The sequence below is a fragment of the Furipterus horrens genome, unplaced genomic scaffold (assembly GCF_987537825.1).
Source record: "Furipterus horrens unplaced genomic scaffold, mFurHor1.1.pri manual_scaffold_5, whole genome shotgun sequence".
Taxonomy (NCBI): domain Eukaryota; kingdom Metazoa; phylum Chordata; class Mammalia; order Chiroptera; family Furipteridae; genus Furipterus; species Furipterus horrens.
Window position 1 is genome coordinate 114,998,769 of NW_028327175.1, and position 19,578 is coordinate 115,018,346.

Consider the following 19,578-nt stretch of genomic DNA (forward strand, 5'->3'; position numbering starts at 1 on the left):
CAGCCAAAATGGATATCCCATGTGGATATCCATTTACCAGTTCCAATCACTTACCAGTTCCTATGGGAGAAAGAATTACTAGCAAATGTGATAAAAAGGAAGGAATGAGAAACAATGTATTGGAAACCTTGAAACAATTTATTAAGTTGCTTTATACAAGATTAACAATTTCCACACCACCCCCTAACACCAACCCAGTGGCTGCACCAAAGCCACAGCCCCTTTCACACCAAAGAAACGGCTGCACCAAGGAAAGCCCTGCAGCACCGCAGCCCCCAGGCCCGGAGCCCGCTCTGCCTGTAGATCTGCCTTGCCATGGCTAAATCATTCACTCTTTCCTTACCACAAATAAAGCATAAACAAGAAAAAGAAATCTCCCCATCAAAGAAACATTTCCCTGAGGCAAGAGGCATCACTATAGATTCCTACGAATGAGGGTATTCTGCTCCAGCTGCACACTCAATGGTATGTTGGGAAGAGGGGGCACTGCAGGGGGAAACTGGGTGTCTCGGGCAGAAAAGGAGCTCATGGGCGGTCTCTGCACTGCTCTGAGCTCAGCAATACAAATCTCTTCTTTGGCTCTTTTGCTACTTCCTAAGACTATCCTGTAAACAAACTGGAAATCCAAGTTGCAGAGAGTATATATAATAAAGGGAAAAGGAACCCACGTAGCCCCATGTGAAACACGTGTTGGTTCTTATGTAATAAGTCAGAGCAGAGGCCTTGCTCCCCAGACACCAGGGAAACCTCAGCATGAAGCACTGAGTTACTGAGCACTGGACCCTGGGCGTCAGGATATAAAAGAGCTGTCCATGTCTCCACACAGGTATATATTCTGAGGAGGCTATTTACTCTCAAAATATTTGAAATCCTTTAGCTGGAGCAGTCAGTTCAGACATGCCCTATGGCACAGACTTCACAGGATGGGCAACTGCCCTAAAACTCCTTGTGAAGCAGCCCACGGTTAAATGGGAACAGCGTAATGACTTGGGAGCTCCGGGGTTGTCTTAGTCTGTCTCTGACGTACTCTCCAAGCTCAGTGGTGTATCACCCTTAATTCAGGCATAGCCCCACTGCCTGGAAAGCCTACAACTTCAAGGCCTGTCTATACGGCAGATGCTTCACCAAGGCCCATACCTGCAGCTCCGCCTGAGAATTTTTAAGTGAAATAAACTGGAATGTCTATTTATAACTTGGAACCCCTCCTATCCTCAACCTTGAAGAGATAAAGGACACCTTTGGGGTTCTGGAGTCCACCTGTATGAACTCTGGAAAAAACAAAACGGGGGCCCTGGCTGAATTGGGACCAAGGATTTGGGAGTCCCAGACCTTAAATGAGGACGGCACAGATTATGATGAGCAATAATAAAAACCTCAAACAAAACTGGCTATGTCTTAAGTACAGACATCTTTTTAAAAGGTCTTCATCTGAGATACACTCAAAGGGCCATGTGTCTAATTCTGCTCCACCATAAAGGCACTGGAATTATGTCTTCCATATGACATGCGAAAATATGACGTGCGAAGAACAGTCCCATTCTATCCAATGCATTTAATGGTAATGATGAAAACTGAGCTAAAAATAAGTATCTTTAAAAATCCTATCACAATTATTGAATCTACAAAGGTCTTTTCTCTAAAAGAGCTTCATTGTCATGTTTAGAGGATAAACTGGCTCCCATGATGAGCACACACTAGTTGTTCTGAGTAACTTTTGAAGAGACAAGGTAAGTCTCCCAGCTGTGGCATCAGCTTGGATTTTTGTCCATTGAGCTCACAGCCTAAGGATGGGATGGATACCATGACCATCCAGGGATCCTAGTGCAGCCAAAAGGAGCCCCTGACCAGAAGGGCACCATGAGGCACTCTGACCAAATGCCAGGGGATTGGGCAGATTTACAACACAGGTGTGCCACCTGCTCAGTTCTGCCACCAGAGCGCAATATACGACCCAAGATACTCCCCAGCCTAGAGCTGCCCCTCCAACGATTGTCCACAACAAAGCCATGAGGCCTGGATCACCAGGCCAGTCAGTACCTCTGGAGAAGCACGAGGCTGCTCCCCTAACTGAAGGCACATGACAAGTGCCAAGAGACATTCCACTTAGCACTCACGCCTTCTCCAGAAGAAAACCAATCGGCAGAAAGAGCACATGGATTATCCATTTTCAGAGACCTACAAATTCAGCTTCCAGCCTTTCCTCTGAAGAGGTCACAATTTCCGTGGAACACTGGGCCCTTTCCCATGAAGCTGAGAAGCATCTGGAAAAGAATAAGCAAAGATAATAAATTTTTCAGGATCTCTGATTCCCTTAAGGCAGCAGTAACCAAACCTCAGAGATCACCTTAAACAGCAAGAGCTGCTATATGTTGAATATTGAGGTTCAAACCAGCCAAAAACACTTGACAAAAGTGATTTGAGTATGTTAATTGTAGCTGCCTGCAGCATGCCTGACCCTCTGTGCACCATGAAGGCAGCTGCTTACTGAGTGCTGTTCACAGAGAGCACCTCTGCTATGCAATGTGGGCCTACAACTAGGTAGCCAAGAACATAGTGGGAAACTGGGGTTCCATGATGAGGTCTTAACAGTCACACTGAACTCAAGGAGCAATCAGCATTCTCACCGTCAAAAGACCCTCAGTTTCTATAAAGACAAGTTCAAAGGCACTAGTATGGTAAGTCCACATAGGAAAGAAAGCAGAAACAAGTCACACAATTAAATGCCCAGACAGCTTTTCATTTACAACTACTTGATGAAATCCTACAGCCTGAAGAATGTCTGACGAGAGAAGAACCTACTCAGATAGCCTGTTTTAGCACAGATGCTTTTCTGATAGCCTCTTAATATCCAGAGGAAAAACAGGCAAGAACTGGTAAAGAAAGCACTTTTCCCTTTTTTGTTGAAAAAACCATAGACCCAACAGTCCTTTTTCCAATGGCTCTTTAATTACTGTCTCTGTTTGAAAAGGTGACACACCTGAAAGCAAGCACAGGCAGTGCAATCTCTTTTTGAAACACCACAAACTCTCACCCAGGAAGCTCTGCAACCTCTATATTATAATTTCAGCTACAGCAGCAGCCACCAGTTTGTGGAGTGAGTCCGCTACATTTTCCTGTTTCTCCAGGGGAAATGGAGTAATTACTGATACAATTCTCCCTTTTTTTCTCTGAAAAGCAACAATTCCATATTGGAGATTTACAATCCACTCTTGCACCCAGATGGCCTCTGGCATTCACTGCAAATGCATCAGCCTAGGGACATGGGGGCCAGGGACCCAGTGCAAATCTGGAAGGGGCAGACCAGAGCAGAGTCAGGGCCAGTGCTCTCAGTACAGCAGGTCTGGGGCATGCCCAGCTGGACAATTCCCCATCTTACTCCTACCAGGTACCACTCTGCCAGGGTAGCTCCAGGCTCAGCTTCCTGAAGAACAGCTCTCCCTGACCAGTGTGGCCCTAGGTCATTTCTGGAGCAGGCCTAGAGCACTAAGAGCAGCAGGCCAAAACCAAGATTCCTGATGCTCTACACCAGCGTTCCATTAACTGTACTTAAGAATCAGGTCCCAGGACAGGGTGAGGCCAGTCAATGATGACAAAGGCCAGTTTCTCACAGCTATAAACCTAGGGCTTGTAGAGGGTCCCTTTCTGAAAGCCACTGCTGCTCTCAGGAAAAGCAGGAGAAAAAAAGGGAATGCTGCCCCAACTCCTGTTGTGCCCCCAACTCTTTTACAACAGAACTGAACTGACAGCTGCTCTTCTCTTGGATACACACTTACATCAGAGGTCAAGGTCCCTTCTGAAATCTTGGCACTGTGACTTCTCACTACTACTTGGACTTACCCTTTCATTTAAACTAAGTTTACAGAGACTTCTGTTAGCTGGTATCACCTGGTAGTGCCCCAAGTAGCCAAGGGCTGGGGATTCCTCTACCTCACACACAGTTCACCCTGACTTCCTCTGTGATAACATGGGATAAGGCTGATCCAATGACAGGGGACCAGGGGAAATCACAAAATGAAAGAAACTTGTGTCATTCTGAGTACCCACAGAGCCAGAGCCTCAAAGGACAAACCAAGACAACACAGTGACAACAAGGTGAAGACACTGAAATCTCTGGCAGAAGACAAGGCATCTACTGGGTGGAGAGGGGAATGGCACACAGTGCACACAATGTACACAGCACTCTGACCACCTGGCAATTACCTGGCAGACTCTGCGGGACGTGGGTAGACACAGCAGCGTGTGGGAGAGGTGCTGCATGGGGCGGGCTGGAGTGCAAACCAGCCAGGAGACCTGAGAAACAGGAGGGGAGAAAAGAACAAAACACACACATTGAAGACAGGAACAGAAAAGCAGCCTTGGTGGGTCAGAGCCCCAGATGGCCTACTGGCCAGCCCTGGGTAAAAGCCCCCAAATGGGGCTCAGCATGATCCCCGAGAATGTTGCCCACAGCCACACACTAGACACACACAGAAACCTGGTACATGACAACAGAACAACAGAACTCGTTGGTCACAGAAGTCCTGGGCACCTTCTGTGCCTCCAGCATGAGAAGGGGAGAAGCACTTACTGTGGCTGAGGCCGTGATGAAATGTCCCAGGGGCAGGACCCGTGACGATGGCATCCTTGGGGACCCCTGCTTTGGCAGAGGAGTCGGCGCCAAAGGAGAGCACACGGAGAGGAAACTGGGATATGATTCCCAGGGAGTTCGAGCTCATGGCCCCGGGCAGCTTTGGGCTGCCTGTCTTGTAGGATGAGGAGAGCAGATTTAAGGGCGACGAGCTGGTCAGCAGCACAGCCCCACTCGTTCCTTTCTGGGGAGGAAACACACAAAAGGGTCAGAGACCCAGCCAGTCCGTGGCCTGCTCACAAACCAAACTTGTCAATGCATAAGGTGGGGACATGCACAGGATGTCAGCTGCCCCTCACACAGGCACCCTGGACTGCAGCCCCAAAGAAGACAAAAGTCTCTAAACCAGCCTGGTATGTCTCCCTGAACACAGTGTTCATTTTAAAAACTAGGATGTTAAATATGCTTCCTTTGTGCAAGAAAGAAAAGAAAAAATATCAAACATCCACAAATGCAGGTATAGAGAAATATGTGTATGCATATATTTATACACATAAAACACACATACACATTTATACATATTAATCTTTGGTTTTAGAAAGAAACAAAGAAAACCCATTGCTGGGTGACAGGAACAGGGCAGAAGCAGGTGAGACCTCACTGAATATACCTTTCTATGGTTTTATCTTTGCAACCACACAGTCGTTTTATATATTGGAAAATGAAGAAAAGATGCCCTCCCATTTCCCCAGCCTGCATCCAAAATCCTGTTATTCCCACAGGCAACCCTCACAAACCATTGGACTCTGTCAGACCACCTCTGTCTGACCTGCAGAGTCCTTCAAAACCCAATCAAGAAAATAACTTTCAGAAGGTACTCATCTTCCTATGGCATGAACATCTCCACATAATTAATGGTCTGATAGGTAATACTATTTTAACTGACTTGTTTGGAGAGATGGACAGGTAGGAGGCTATGAAAGGAAAAGTTTTGTGGCTCATTCCACACCCTCCAGATTCACAGCCTCCCTGCAGAAACAGTGCTGATCAGTCCTCTCTCCACTCATCCTCCTAAGAAGTCTCAGGCTCTCCTGGGATTCTTGTCAACAGGAATGATAAGACCGGAAAACAAGTCCAGTCCTCCTCCTGATTTCTGGGCTCACTATTCCTACCAGACCTTCAGTGTCAGTTCTCACTGTATGACCAGAGCAAAGCAGGTGGCCTTGTCCACAAGACCCATGGGGGCAGCTGCTGGATCACAACACTCACTGGCAAGGAGGTAGAAGATGTCACGCTGCTAACTGCACTGGGCTTAAGGGAGGAGGTCAGTAACTTGGCCACTCCCTGGGTTCCACCACTAGAATCTCCATTTGGACCACCGGGAGGGGCCACCAGGGTCAGCTTCTGGGAAACAGGTGGTTTTTTTACAGCAGAGCCTGGGACAGGTCGGCTGGCAGGTGATCCTGTGGAGGGAGGCTGTGCACTGGGGAGCAGATTCCCAGAAGAGGAGCTCTGGACTGGTGTTCCTCCAGAGGAAGAGCTGCCAGAAGAAATCCCATGTTTAGAGATAGAGCCAGCAAAGGGGCTATTCTTGTAAGATGGTCCTGAAGAACAGGCTGAGTGCTGTTTTGCTGGATGGCTCAGGGCAGCAGAGGACAAGGTTGGGGTCTTATGAGAACTGCTGCTGGAGGCTGGTGTGCCTCCTGAAGAGGCTGGTGCGGAAGAATGGAAGCTCTGGCCTTTGGCTGCCGTCTTCACAAGCTGGAGGAGGGAACGATGACACTGTGGGGAGGAAGGCTTTGGGCTCTGGAGCTTATTGACAAACGGGGTTGGGGGAGTGAAACTCTTTTGCTGCTGAGTGCCTGCATGAAAGACTTTTACTTGGGGGCCGGGCACAGGAGCTGCTGCCTGGGGTGTGTGAGACGTCCGTGGCAAACCATGGTGTTTTGCTTTGGACTGGTGCCCTTCTGGCAGGCCCTTGCTCAGGGAAGCCTGACAGGAAAGCTCTTTGTAGCCAGAACTCTCTGGTTTTTTCTCCTGAGAGGACTGCCCCAGTGCCAGAGCCTGTTCAGCCAGAAAATTGAGGGGTGACTGCAGAGAGCTAGAGGGTGGTGGGGCAGAAGGGCTAGCCTTCGGGAAGTTCCTTTTTTCTTCTGTACATAAAACACCTGCAATTTTCTCTGCAGGTGCTTTCGAGGGTGCAGGTAGTGTGAACTCGGAGCTTCCACTTGCTCTGCTGTTCAGCACAGTCAGTTCCTTGGACATAGCCTCCAATGAGGAGGCTGAATTATGGATCAAGTCTCCATTCAATGAGTCCTCCAGGCTGACAGGAGCAGTATTTGCAAGGCTGCCCAGTGCCTGGGATGACAGCTCTCTGTTTGCAGCTCCAGTGCTCAAGCCTCCTCCCGGGTGTTCTGAAGGCAAAGCCAGGGGTCCGCCAATCTGGCCTGATGGGATGGAAACCTTCTTATCAGTCTTAGTAGATGATTCCTAAAAGAAAGCAGAAATGCTGATGTTTAGAAATGTCCAAAGATACCAAAACTAGCCCTGTTGTGAGAATGCAAGCATGAGAACACCACAAGGTCTCAAAATTAGGCCCTCCTATACAATCACAAACGAGGGGAAAGAGAGTAGGTGACAGGCCTATGAGGCCTTGAATGTGTCCAGTTGGCTGGGGCCTGGCTTACCCAAGCACATTCTGTTGCTAAGCATACGTACACCCACAGGGAAACTCTTCTCTTTTCCGTTTCTGAAAAAATATCACTTGAGCAGAGACACTCTCCCTATTGGCACTCACACTTCTCAGAACACTCCTTAGCTGTAATCAGAAAATGATGCACGGCAGGAAAACTGCCTGGAATTAGTTTCCTTTTCCTCCTTGGTTTTTCCCAGCACTTGTCTCCTCAGGGGGTTCAAAAGGAAAGTCCTTTCATGGGAGTAGGAACAGGGTCTATCTCATCACTCCTACAACCCAAATGCTAAATGCAGTGTCTTAAGACATTATAGAAGCTCAACAGATACTTAGGAATAAACGATTTACACAGCTTATTCTCTCAGACTGTTCTGGTATGGTTAAGGGCATTACAAAGCCTCAGGAACCAGTAAAAATTCAGTAAAACAGCAAGTTCTACTACACTGAGAGGTTTCTGAAATACCTATGATCATTTTCAGTCTCTATTCTCTAACCACTGTACTTTCTTTCGTTTCGGCTAGGTAAACTCAACCCAGTCATTTGTCCTTTTCACTGTAGCTACATGCTAACCTGAACTTGGCTAGGAGTGTGTTCTTCCATCAAAATATCATTATCACAGTATAACAGTATAACAGTCTCCTATAAGCAGGGGCTTCTCACTCCTCAGAAGCCTGTCAGGAAGACTTGACACAACGACCTCAGGAATTGGCCAGGTAAGTACTGCTTCTTAGAACTGAAGATGGAGGGTACTAAGTGACCTGGTTCAGGTCTCTGCCCTTTCAACAACCCAAGGCCCCTCTGATGGGCCTGGCCTGCCTCTTGGTACAACCTCAGGAGTGCCATCCTGAAGGGCTATCACCCAGACCAGCAAAGCTCAATGAGCTGCCATGGTCATTCATGAGGTTTCAAGAGCATGGCTGGAGAAAGATGAGAACAGATGGCACATGATCTGAGCAGGCTGACTCACCTTCATCTTGATTTTAGAAGGAGCTATTACTTTCTTCTTGGCCCTGTACAAAATGAACACAGAAAAGGTTTAGAGGAGATCCACCAAGGAGATAAAAACGACAGTAGTCTTGAGAAATAAAAACAATGAAGACACTCACAGGATTGATGTCAGGTGCCCATGGCCTCGTCTGCTCTCCTTAAACAGTGTCCTGAAACAAACAGAGAACACTGGGCAGCTTGCATAAACTCCCTGAAAGCAGCGACTCTGCTTATAGAGCTTCCTACCATCCCTGGTACTCAGTACTTATTACTCATTCAATGTCAGAGTGCTACTGACTTCACTGCTGGTGAGAGGATCAAAAGTGGTGGTGCTGGCTACGTGAAAGCCAAACTTTTTTTTTTTTTTAAGGGAGGGAGAGAAACATCGATGTGCAAGAAATATATCAATTGGTGGCCTCTCATACACTCCCAACTAGGGACCTGGCCTACAACCCTGGCATGTGCCCTGACCTGGAATCAAACCTATGATATTTTGGTTCCAGGCTGGCGCTCAATCCACTTAGCCACATCAGCGAGGGCTGCATCCAAACTCCTCATAGTGATTTTTCTCTATGAAAAATCATGAAAGGCAAGAGTGCTCTCCTTATTGCTGATTCTCATTCCTTTCAAAAGTAAAATGTGTACTGACCCACAGCATGTCTCCTTTCGGAGAAACTCAATAAAATTATCTTTATGCCCTTCCCTTCATACCTTCAATAGTACAATCTGTAAGGAGAGAAAAGCAATTCCATTTACAGATGGAATACTGAAACAAGAAAAGGCTTCATGATTTGCCTAACCCACAGAAGAATCAGGCCCAATCAACAACACTGGCTCCAGGGGAGGATTCTGGGAAGATGGCAGAGCAGGAAGCACTGGAATTAATCCTCTCCCCATCTGGACAATAACTGCACTGGAAAAATCTCTATGGAACTATCCTAGAACTCTAGAGACTACCCACAGCTTGCAACTTCCAGAGGAAAACTTGGATGGGTAAGTTGTGGGTTAATTTCAGGCAATTTCAGCTCTTAGTACAGCAGCACTTACCCATCTCCCTAACCCCATAGTAGGCAGCTGTGTACCAATTCTGGGAGGGGCTTGCACGCAGCCTGTGGAAACTAGGGTGGGCAAAAGAACCCTATCCTACAAATACCGGGGATCTGTGCTCTAATTATTGATTGCTATTTCTGATCACAGAAGGCACCCATTGTTGTTTCTCTTCCTGCCCCTGTTGCAAATCCCTGCCCTTCTGGTTAAAGTGTCTCCTAGGAGATTTAAAGGGTCAGTGTCCTTTTCTAAATCTTTCATTTTTCAATTTTCCCCTTTTGGAAGCCAAACATTAAAGACTAGGACATTCAAAACAACTGTATATACAGGTAAAATTAGGAAGTCACTATGCATGTCCGAGAAAAGGCTCAGAAAAGACCTATGAAAACATTAAATGTACACCTCAGGCTGATCCTTGGCACATAAGACAGCCTACAACGATTTAAAACAAAACAAAACAACAACAACAAAAGAAAATCCCAGGGAGGGGGAAATTTAATTTCCAGAGTTACCACATTGTTAGATTTAAATGTCCAGTGTTCCACAAAAATAATCACAGGGCATACAAAGAAACAAGGAAGTACAGCCCATTCAAAGAAAAATAAATAAAATTAACAGAAACTGTCTCTGAAAAGATCAAATGGCAGCTATATTAGACAAAGATTTTAACGTGTCTTGAAGGAGCTCAAAGAACTAAATGAAGTTGTGGAGAAAATCAAGAAAACAATGTGTGAACAAAATGAAAACATCAAAGAAGAAATAGAAAACCTAAAAAGAAACCAAAAGAAATTCTGGAGCTGAAAACTATAATAACTGCAATGAAAAATTCACAAAAGGGTTTCAGAGGCAGATCTAAGCAGGCAAAAAAAGAACCAGTGAACTTGAAGACAGAAGAACGAAAATTATCAAGTCTAAGCAACCAAAAAAAAAAAAAAAACTGAAGAAAAGCAAGCAGAGACTAAGGGACATGTGGGACACCATCAAGCAGGACCAAAATACACATCACACACTAAGGAAGTCCAAAAGGAGGAGGGAAAGAGGAAGGGCAGAAAGAATACGTGTGGAAGAAACAATGGCTGAAATGTCCCAAATGTGAGGAAAAACATGACTGTAAACATTCAATAAGGCTTCTGGTCACAAGAGCAGAGTAGGGAAACACTGTAGTTGCCTCCTCCCACAACCACATAAAAATTACAACTAAACTACAGAGCAACTATCAATTAGGACCCTTCAGTCTAGCTGAACAGACATGCTATAACTAAAGATACAAGGGTGAACCAACCCCACCCCCCAAATTTATTAATTAAAAATTGTGTATTTATTCTTACATGTTTAAACTTCAGTCACCTTCAAAGTACCCTCCATTTGATGCAATACATCTATCAGGATATTTTTCCCACTGCTCAAAATACTTTTCAAACTCGTCAATTTGATGCCTTTCTTAATGCTTCGGCCTTTTTTTTTTTTTTTAATTGTTTTTCTATTATAGTTGTGTTTCTGCCATTTTTTATTTCACCTCTTCCATCAGCAAACCATTTCGCAAAACGTGGGAACAAAAAACGATGTTTGGGGCAAGACTGGGCGAATAGGGAGAGTGGAGCATGGTGGTCATGCCATTTTTGGTCCAAAACTGCTGAACACTCAGTGCAGTATAGGCAGGTGCACTCGTAAATCACCCATCATGAAATGGGCAAACACATTGAAAGAGTCTTCAAAAAAATTCACTGAAGCCAAATGCAGTCTCTCACAATAATGCCAGCTGGTACACTGATACAAATGGGTTTCCAGAACCCTTCACATAGTAGGGCAAGTCTGTACTACAAGGGACCCACCCTCCAGTAGATGTATCACACTGAGCCACATTGAGGCTGGTAGGAGGGGCACAGATGCTGAATGGGTTGGCCCGATACCCATGTGTGGTGTTTAAAAATCTGGAAGTATATCTTGGCTACAGGGTTCTCCCCTAAAACGCAAGCAGTCCAGCCCTGTACTAACCTCCTCAGCCCCAAGTTCTAATGCCAAGAAGAGAAGTCCCCAAACTTCTGGCTGTGAAAACCAGCAGAGATTGTGGCTGAGAGAGACAGAGGGCAAGTGTTCCCCTGAAAGAATGGACATAGAATTACTCACCAACAGACTCACTCACTCAGAGTCCCAGTGCTGGAGCAGCAGCTCAAAAGATGCCAGGGACATATGGAGAGGTACACAATCATCTGGCTTCAGGACAAGGACTGGAGGAGCAGCTTTCTCCCAGACAGAAGTGTTAGCAGAAGGAATTGTTCCTTTGCTGAGCCCTCCTCAGGCAAAAGGGCACCATATCTGAGTCTCCATCAATTTAGCTAACACTGTTCTCTCCACAGTGGTGATTCAAAGAACCCACTCGCCCAAATTATGAGCCCACCCAAGCCACTTCCAGCAGCTTTTCCATATAAATGGCCTGTCTTGGCTCATGCTATGGACTTTTCTAAAAATATCTGAAAGGTTCACAAACCCCAAACAAGCAGTATCTGGCCTCTGTGTGCCCCACACCTCTTGCTAAGCAGCCCCAAGCCATACATTACCAACAGCCAGCCTCGGTTCTCAGCTTTGCCTCTCCCAGGTACATCCAAAATTAACACAGTGGCAACCATCTGCAAACCACTTTGTAGCTCATACGAGACGACCCTGGGCAGGGCACAAGCAGTGACTAACCTTGGCATGCACCTCCCAAGAAGCCCCAAACTAACACCTCTGGTGGCCAATTTCAGACTACACCTGAGTATCATCAAACCACTCCCACTGACAACACACTCAAAGGGCAGTCTCAGCAGGCACCAGGGCTCCGCTAAAGCAAATTCTGCTCCATAGAGTCACCCTTTGTACTACAGCTCCTCCACTGTATTCATAGCCAGTACTCAAAACCAAACTACCTGAGGGTCAATCCCTCTCACTGATGTGCCACAGAAATCAAGGCTCAACTACTACAGGAAGAATACACAACCCTCACAAGGGACACACCTGAAGCACCTGGCTCAGATGACTAGGGAGACTATAACACTGGGCCCTATCAGACACCTACTACATAAGGGCACTCTACTAAGACTGGGAGATGTTTCAATTCTACCCAATACACAGAAACAAACACAAGAAGGTAGCCAAAATGAAGCAACATAAAATATGTCCCAAATAAAAGAACAGAACAAAACTCCAGAAAAAAGAACTGAACAAAATGGAAACAAGCAATCTACCAGATGAAGGGTTCAAAACACTGGTTATAAGGATGCTCATTGATCTCAGTGAGAACTTCAACAAAGAGATATAAAACGTAAAAATGGAGACAGAAACATAAAAAAAGAACCAGTCAGAAATGAAGACTACAACAACTGAAATGAAGAATACATTAGAGAGAATCAACATAGATTAGATGAATCAGGTGATCAAATTAGCACTTTGGAAGATAAGGTAGCAGAAAACACCCAATCAGAACAACAAAAAGAAAAAAATAATCAAAAGAAACAAGGATAGTTTAAGGAGCCACTGGGGCAACATCAAGCATACCAACATTCACATCATAGGGGTGCCAGAAGTAGAAGAAAGGGGAGCAAGGAAATGAAAACCTATTTGAAGAAATAATGACTTAATGCCTCCCTAACCTAGCAAAGGAAATAGACATATAAGCCCAAAAAGGATAGCATCCCAAACAAGATGAACCCAAAGAGATCCAAATCTAGATACATCACAATTAAAATGCTAAAGGTACTCTGGCTGGTATGGCTCAGTGAATTGAGTGCCAGCCTGTGAACTGGAAGGTTGATGGTTCGATTCCCAGTCAGGGCACATGCCTGGGTTGTGGGCAAGGTCCCCAGTTGGGGGCATGAGAGAGGCAACCACACACTGATGTTTCTCTCTCTCTTTCTCCCTCCCTTTCCCTCTCTCTAAAAACAGATAAAATATTCAAAAGAAAAAAATGCTGAAAGTTATACATACACTGGTTTCTCTTCAGATTGTATAACTCTTTTGCTTTTTATTAAAATGTAAAGGTTAAAGACAGAGAATCTTAAAAAACAGCAAGACAAAAAGCAATTAGTTACCTACAAGGAAGCTTCCATAGGACTGTCAGCTGATTTCTCAACAGAAACTTTGCAGGCCAGAAGGGACTGGCATGAACTATTGAAAGCAAGGACCTACAACCAAGATCACTCTATCCAGCAAAGCTATCATTTAGAATTGAAGGACAGATAAAGAGCTTTCCAGACAAGAAGAGGCTAAAGGGGTTCATCACTAATAAATCAGTGTTAAGAAATGTTAAAAGGGCTCCTATAAGATGAAAAAGGGGGGAAAACAGATAAAAAATGTGAAAATGGCAATAACTACATATCTATCAACAATTACTTTTAATGTAAATGGACTCAATGCTCCAATAAAAAGACATGGGGTGGCTGAACAGATAAGAAAACAAGACCCTTACATACGCTGCCTACTAAAGACTCACTTCAGCTCAAAAGACTGAACAGACTGAGAAAAAAAAAGGGATGAAAAAACATATTTCGAAAATGGCAACAACAAAAAAGTTGGGGTAGCATACCAGACAAAACAGACTTTCAAGCAAAGGCTGTAACAAGAGAAAAAGAAGGACATAGCAACTCTACTTCCGGGTATTTATCCAAAGAAACCCAAACACCAAATTGAAAAGACATATGAATCAATATGTTCATTGCAGCATAATTTACAACAGCCAAGATATGGAAGCAACCCAAGAATCCCATGAACAGATGAATGGATGAAGAAGTAGCACATACATACAGCGGACTATTGCTCAGCTATAAAGAAGAATGATATCTTGCCATCTGCAACAACATGGATTGACAAGAGAGTATTGTGCTGAGTGAAATAAGTCAGACAGAGAAAGACAAATACCATGTGATTTCACTTGTACATGGAATCTAAAAAACACAAAAGAAATGAACAAACAAAACAGAAACAGACAAATACAGAGAACAAGTTGTTGCTCACCAGACAAGAGGGGGGTCAGCAGGGAAGGGGTGAAAAAAGTAAAAGGGATTAAGAAGAACAAATTGCCAGTTATAAAAATAGTCATGAGGATATAAACTACCGCATAGAAAAATAGTCAATAATATTGTAATAATCACGTGTGGTGTCAGATGGGTACTAGACTTAATAGGGTAATATCTAATCACTATGTTGCACATATGAAACTAATAATGATGTATGTCAAATGTAACTGAAAAACTATTTTTAACTAAAATCTCAAATAACCTAACTTCACAACTTAAGAAACTAAAGATAGCCCTGACCAGTGTGGTTCAGTTGGTTCGGCATCATCTTGAGAACTGATAAGTCACTGGTTTGATTCCTGGTTGGGGAACATGCCTGGGCTGCAAGCCAGGTCCCCAGTTAGGGGGGGGCATACTAAAGGCAACCAATCGCTGTTTCTCTCCCTTCCCCTCTCTCTAAAAGTAAATAAATAAAATTAACAAAAAAAGAACACTAGCTCCAGCTAACTTTGGTCTGTGTATTATTGCAAATGTAGCCCATTCGTGGAAAGCTACATAACACAAAGCAGCCCATGAGTAAAGTCAGCCCTGCTACTTGCAAATGAGACTTCTGTTCGGAATGTTAAGATGTTTCCATCTCTCAGCTTCTAGTAGGAGCCATTATTTCAACATAGGAAAGTGCAGATTGAGATAGGAAGAGCATGCAGCCAATTCTGAATTGAAATAGGACAAAGAATGACAAAGACAACACCCTGCAGAAAACTTCCTTCTTCTGGGGAAGACCAAGAAGATCCTTACAGAGAGACTAGTATGCTCCCCAATTCATCACATGAAACTAAGTCAAGACAACCAGACAGTGACTTACTGAGGGAAGGGACCCTTCTGACCTGGCACAAAAGCAGCACTCAAATATTTCTTTACTGCAAGAATGTTCCACCTCATCATCACACTGAGCATAATAGCCGTTCATGGGCCCTCACCTGGCCTGCATCCAACCTTTGGGCCAGAGAGGTCTGACCTCAGCATCCAGAAACACCTTCACATAGTCTTCCCAGGAATGCGCCTTGTTGTTCCTCTCCAGATCATAGCTCTCAAGTTTTATCTTCACCACATGGCAGAGCAGCTCCCTGAGGAGTAGGCAGAAGTCAAAAACTTCTAACTACCCCAAATGCTTATTCAAGGTTTTAATCATGTGCTTTTACCAGCCCTGATTAAAGTAAATGATTCTAACCTTCATTAGAAATACGGGAACATGCTCAGACACTGGCCCCACAAACCCGGACCCAGTTTGGGCACACCTGATTTCATCATTCCACTGAAATTTCTTCCGGGGTCCCATTATCCTCCTGCCCTTTTCTTCATCTTCTTCTTCATCAGAACAAATCCGTTCTCTCTGCTCCTTGTCTTTCTCCTCTTCCAGCATCCTACCAGGTAGACAGAATTGAACAGGATCCTAAGGTCACCACAGGAAAACTGCTTTCTCCTGTGTCTACTGCCTCCCCCTTGACTGCCATCCCCGGGACTTCTAAGATAAGGAGGTGGGAACGCTGACAAGAGCAATGGGACATACTTACTTAGCAACCTTGGCTTGTGTGTGTGCCTGGCATTCATCTTGGTACTTGGCCATCTGCTCTGGCATTGCCCTGCCAATGGCTTCCTTAAGCTTCTGGAGAGGCTCCTTCAGACGCCCCCCCTGCAGAGAGCAGGACATATCATCAGTCAGTTTTATGCATCTCTTCTTATACTGAGGACACACTACAGGAGTAATTGCACAGAGACAGTGCAGCAGCACATGTAGCATCTGTGAAGATTCAGTCACCCCCTCCCCTGGGCCCCAAAGTCAACATGCTCCACTCGAGTCACCCACCTGTTCATAGAGGTGAAGTTTTCGAGCACGTTTGACAAGGGTGTCCTTGCTGCAGGGCAGGAATGAAGCAAGATAGGCATACACCCCAGAACGAACCTGGCTACTCAGCTCCCGAGTTTGCACCTCTATGCTGAAGAAGAGAACAGTTATCAAGATGCAGCTTGCAGCATCTTCTCTCATCATTAGGCCACCCTACCACATACAGGAACGCTAGGAGCCAAGAGGTCAAACCTTATCCCGTCAGTCATACAATGTATCCCAAGTGGCCAAACCTGATGAGCTTGGCTAGGTAAAATGGGTTAAGGCTTTCAGGTCAAAGACATCAGAGCCCAAGAGAGCAAGCTCTGAAGTACTAAATTTCATAAATGAAAAAAATATAAAAGCTTTCAAAATGGAGAGTAATTGAGTTACTTGGGGTCAATACTTTCCAGTAACCCTTCCTTACTTTTCTATCCCTGATCAGGAAGTCAGGGAAATCCTCATCCCTCCAGTGTCCTCATCTAGATAAGCAAAATACCATTGCCAATAGTCTTTGATCCCTCAAACTCTCTATGTCTGGCATGCTCTAGCAAGCACTGTGGACCTAAAACTCTCATCTGTGCTGATTCTCAGGTGCTCTCTATAGCCCAAGTTTCCTGACTGAAGTGCCCAATCCCCATCCTGGCCAGGCAAGGACCTTTGCTAGAATATTTCCAAGTTTTGACAACAGTTCTTACATGTGAAAAATCTTTAGCTGTTGAGCAACAAGCTTCTTTTGCTACATAATGCAAAATGCAACCAGGATAGAAGCTGGAAAGCTGGAGAGCCACATACAAAGAATCTGGTTTGGATTTATGTGGGGGAGGGGCTGTTTGGTTTTACGCTTTTTAATCCAATTCATACTGTGTGGCATCTCAGTTTCAGCCATCTGGGAGAAGTATTACAGAATGATGCGCACTGGCCCTGGGAGCAGAAGTGAGAGCAAGAGAAGAATGACCAGGAATGCTGAGGAGCACCCAGCAGAGCAGTCCCCTAGCTGTACCAAATCTCTTGCGTTCACCACAGACAGGCAAGCAACACCTTCTCTCTTGTCTCATCTCATATTTGCCCCCAAATCCACTTCTAACAGGCCATGACTATGTTCTACAGTCTTCTAATAAGGGCTGCTGCCTGAGATTAGTAGTAAGGTCTATCATTTCCTAAAGACATATATGTGGCGCCCCCACCTTCTTTTAAAAGAACAATAAAACAAAAAACAATTTTAAAAAAATCTCATGGACGGTTACCTTTATCTAGTTCAGTCATACTCCCACTTCCCCTGGCCTGCTCAACCCAGGCATGGTAATAGTAGAGAAACAAAAGGTACTCACTCTAAGAGGATGCCATTAATATCCTGGGTGAAGAACTTCTGTCTGCTCTCTCCTTCAGCAGCTCTGGCAGCCTGGTTCACAGCAGACAGTAACATCTATTAGTGCACTTTCCCCACAGGGCCCTCACACTCACCCACAGGCACAAGAGCAGTCAGTCCCTACAGAACACCATGCCCTTCCCTACTTGGCACTAAGCTCAGATTAAGTACAACTGTGACCACTATATGCTCTAGAAATGGTATGTCCAGCTCTCTTCAAATGCTGTTGAAGTATCTGTGAATTGTCTGTTCTGTCCAGGACTTGAAAAAGAACAGTCACATAAAAGAAAATTACAGAGTCAAAGCAATCATTATGTATTTGATTTGTCCAGCTAGCTAACTCTTGTGCCTAGCACTCTATCATCTAAACTGCGAGTTGGAATTTCCACACATCTACAGTACAGAAACAATTAAGAACTTTTAAGAAACCTGCAATATTTGAAGGTCTTTGTCTACCAAAATAATAATAATGTGCTGCTTTAGCATTTAAGGACATTATAATTCTGTGAAAATACATAATTAGAATTACTAACATACCTTACTATCTATTAACACAGATATAGTAAATTACTACAGTGTTTTGCTTCCTATAAGAACACAGTTAACACCTGGATGGCAAGACTGCAGATGCCTGAAGCAACAATAGCAAGGAGCCATAGCCCTGAAAGCGCAAGTAAGGAAAGCAAACTGCCAAACTCTGAACCAGTGGTTCTCATACTTGGCTGCACATTGGAACCACCTGGCAGCTTTCCCCAGTCTGGGCCAATCACATCAGAATCTCTGGAAAGGAGACCCACAAATCAGCACATATTCTTTAAGATAGGCCCAAGCATCAGTGCTTTTTAAAAGTAACTCTGGTTCAAGGGTCTCAAGAGTTGCTGGTGAAGGCTTTCAAAGGCAAGTAAAATTTCAGGCTTGGTATACAGTATAACAACGATGGCAAAGGCAGTAAGGTGACTGTCTAAAATGAAAAGATCTATCCTGCCCTGACTGGTGTGGCTCAGTTCGTTAGGCATCATCCCACAAAGCGAAAGGTTTCTGGTTTGATTCCTGGTCAGGGCACATGCCTGGGTTGTGGGTTCAGTCCTGGTCAGGGCATGTATGAGAGGCAACTTATCGGTGTTTCTCTCTCACATCAATGTTTCTCTCCCTCTCTTTCTCCCTCCCTTCCCATCTCTCTAAAAATAATAAAAATCTTAAATAAATAAAATTATCAATCCTGATCAATCCCTTTGAAGCAGCAGGCTCTAATAACCATCCTCCACTTTCATTTCACCCCATTTGCCTTCCTCACTGGGTCCTCTTCCTACCTGACTACTCCATCTGTCCCCTCCATTAGCTCTTTGATTACAGATGGACTCCCAAGGTTCCATCAAGAGCCCACTTCTCCCAGTAATGCCTTCCCCCTCACAGCTTCAAAACAACACAAATGCATGTAGGTCTCTCAAATCTAAACCTCTAGCCTTCAACCCTTTTTTCTAAGCTATAAATCAGAATTTCCAATTACTAAGTCATTTCCAGTTATTTCTATGAATGGATGATCCTCTGGTATGCAAACTTGCCAAAATCAAGCCCATAGTTTCTGCTTCTCCTCTTATGTTCCCCACTTCTAATAACAGCACTATTCTTCGTAAATCCTTCCCACTCTGTTCCTTACAGCTCTTTCTAATTCTAGAATCAAATCCAAACTCCTTTGATGTGGCCCTGAGGATCCACCAGGATCTGGATCCAGCCATCCATTCCAGCTCTCAGCTCCTACCCCTTACTAGCGTGGCCCCACCATCCAGCAACTCACCCATCTTCAGCTCTGTGCCCAGCTTGCTAACACTCCATCTCCCCCTTGAGGCTGGCCATCCCTGTGTCTCCACCCTGAGTGCAATGTACCCTCACAGAGAAGTTCTCTTACTTCTCTTTAAGTCTAACTATCCACCGGACCATATACTTGGCCATCAAAACATCACAGGCCTTATTTCATTCTGTTCTGTCCAACAGTCAGTTGTTTACACGTCTCCTGGTCCATTTATATAACAAATTCATGAA

The 19,578-nt window shown here is 44.7% G+C and overlaps 1 protein-coding gene across 3 annotated transcripts in view; it reads right to left on the minus strand.

The window, feature by feature from the left end:
- Positions 1-117: 117 nt before the first annotated feature.
- UBN1 (ubinuclein 1) overlaps positions 118-19,578 on the minus strand; it is a 34,196-nt gene continuing 14,735 nt past the window's right edge. Inside the window, exons 9-20 of one of the 3 annotated variants that reach the window (XM_090277067.1) lie at positions 17,501-17,571; positions 16,152-16,281; positions 15,859-15,977; positions 15,583-15,708; positions 15,265-15,411; positions 8,366-8,416; positions 8,227-8,269; positions 5,837-7,057; positions 4,568-4,811; positions 4,201-4,290; positions 2,625-2,644; positions 118-2,261 (exon numbers count right to left, since the gene is read on the minus strand). In XM_090277067.1, coding sequence (XP_090133193.1) covers positions 2,184-2,261; positions 2,625-2,644; positions 4,201-4,290; positions 4,568-4,811; positions 5,837-7,057; positions 8,227-8,269; positions 8,366-8,416; positions 15,265-15,411; positions 15,583-15,708; positions 15,859-15,977; positions 16,152-16,281; positions 17,501-17,571 — 2,340 coding nt within the window. In that variant the 3' untranslated portion in view covers positions 118-2,183. The remainder of the gene's footprint in view (positions 2,262-2,624; positions 2,645-4,200; positions 4,291-4,567; positions 4,812-5,836; positions 7,058-8,226; positions 8,270-8,365; positions 8,417-15,264; positions 15,412-15,582; positions 15,709-15,858; positions 15,978-16,151; positions 16,282-17,500; positions 17,572-19,578) is intronic. The other 2 variants (XM_090277065.1, XM_090277066.1) reach the window with 2 other exon arrangements.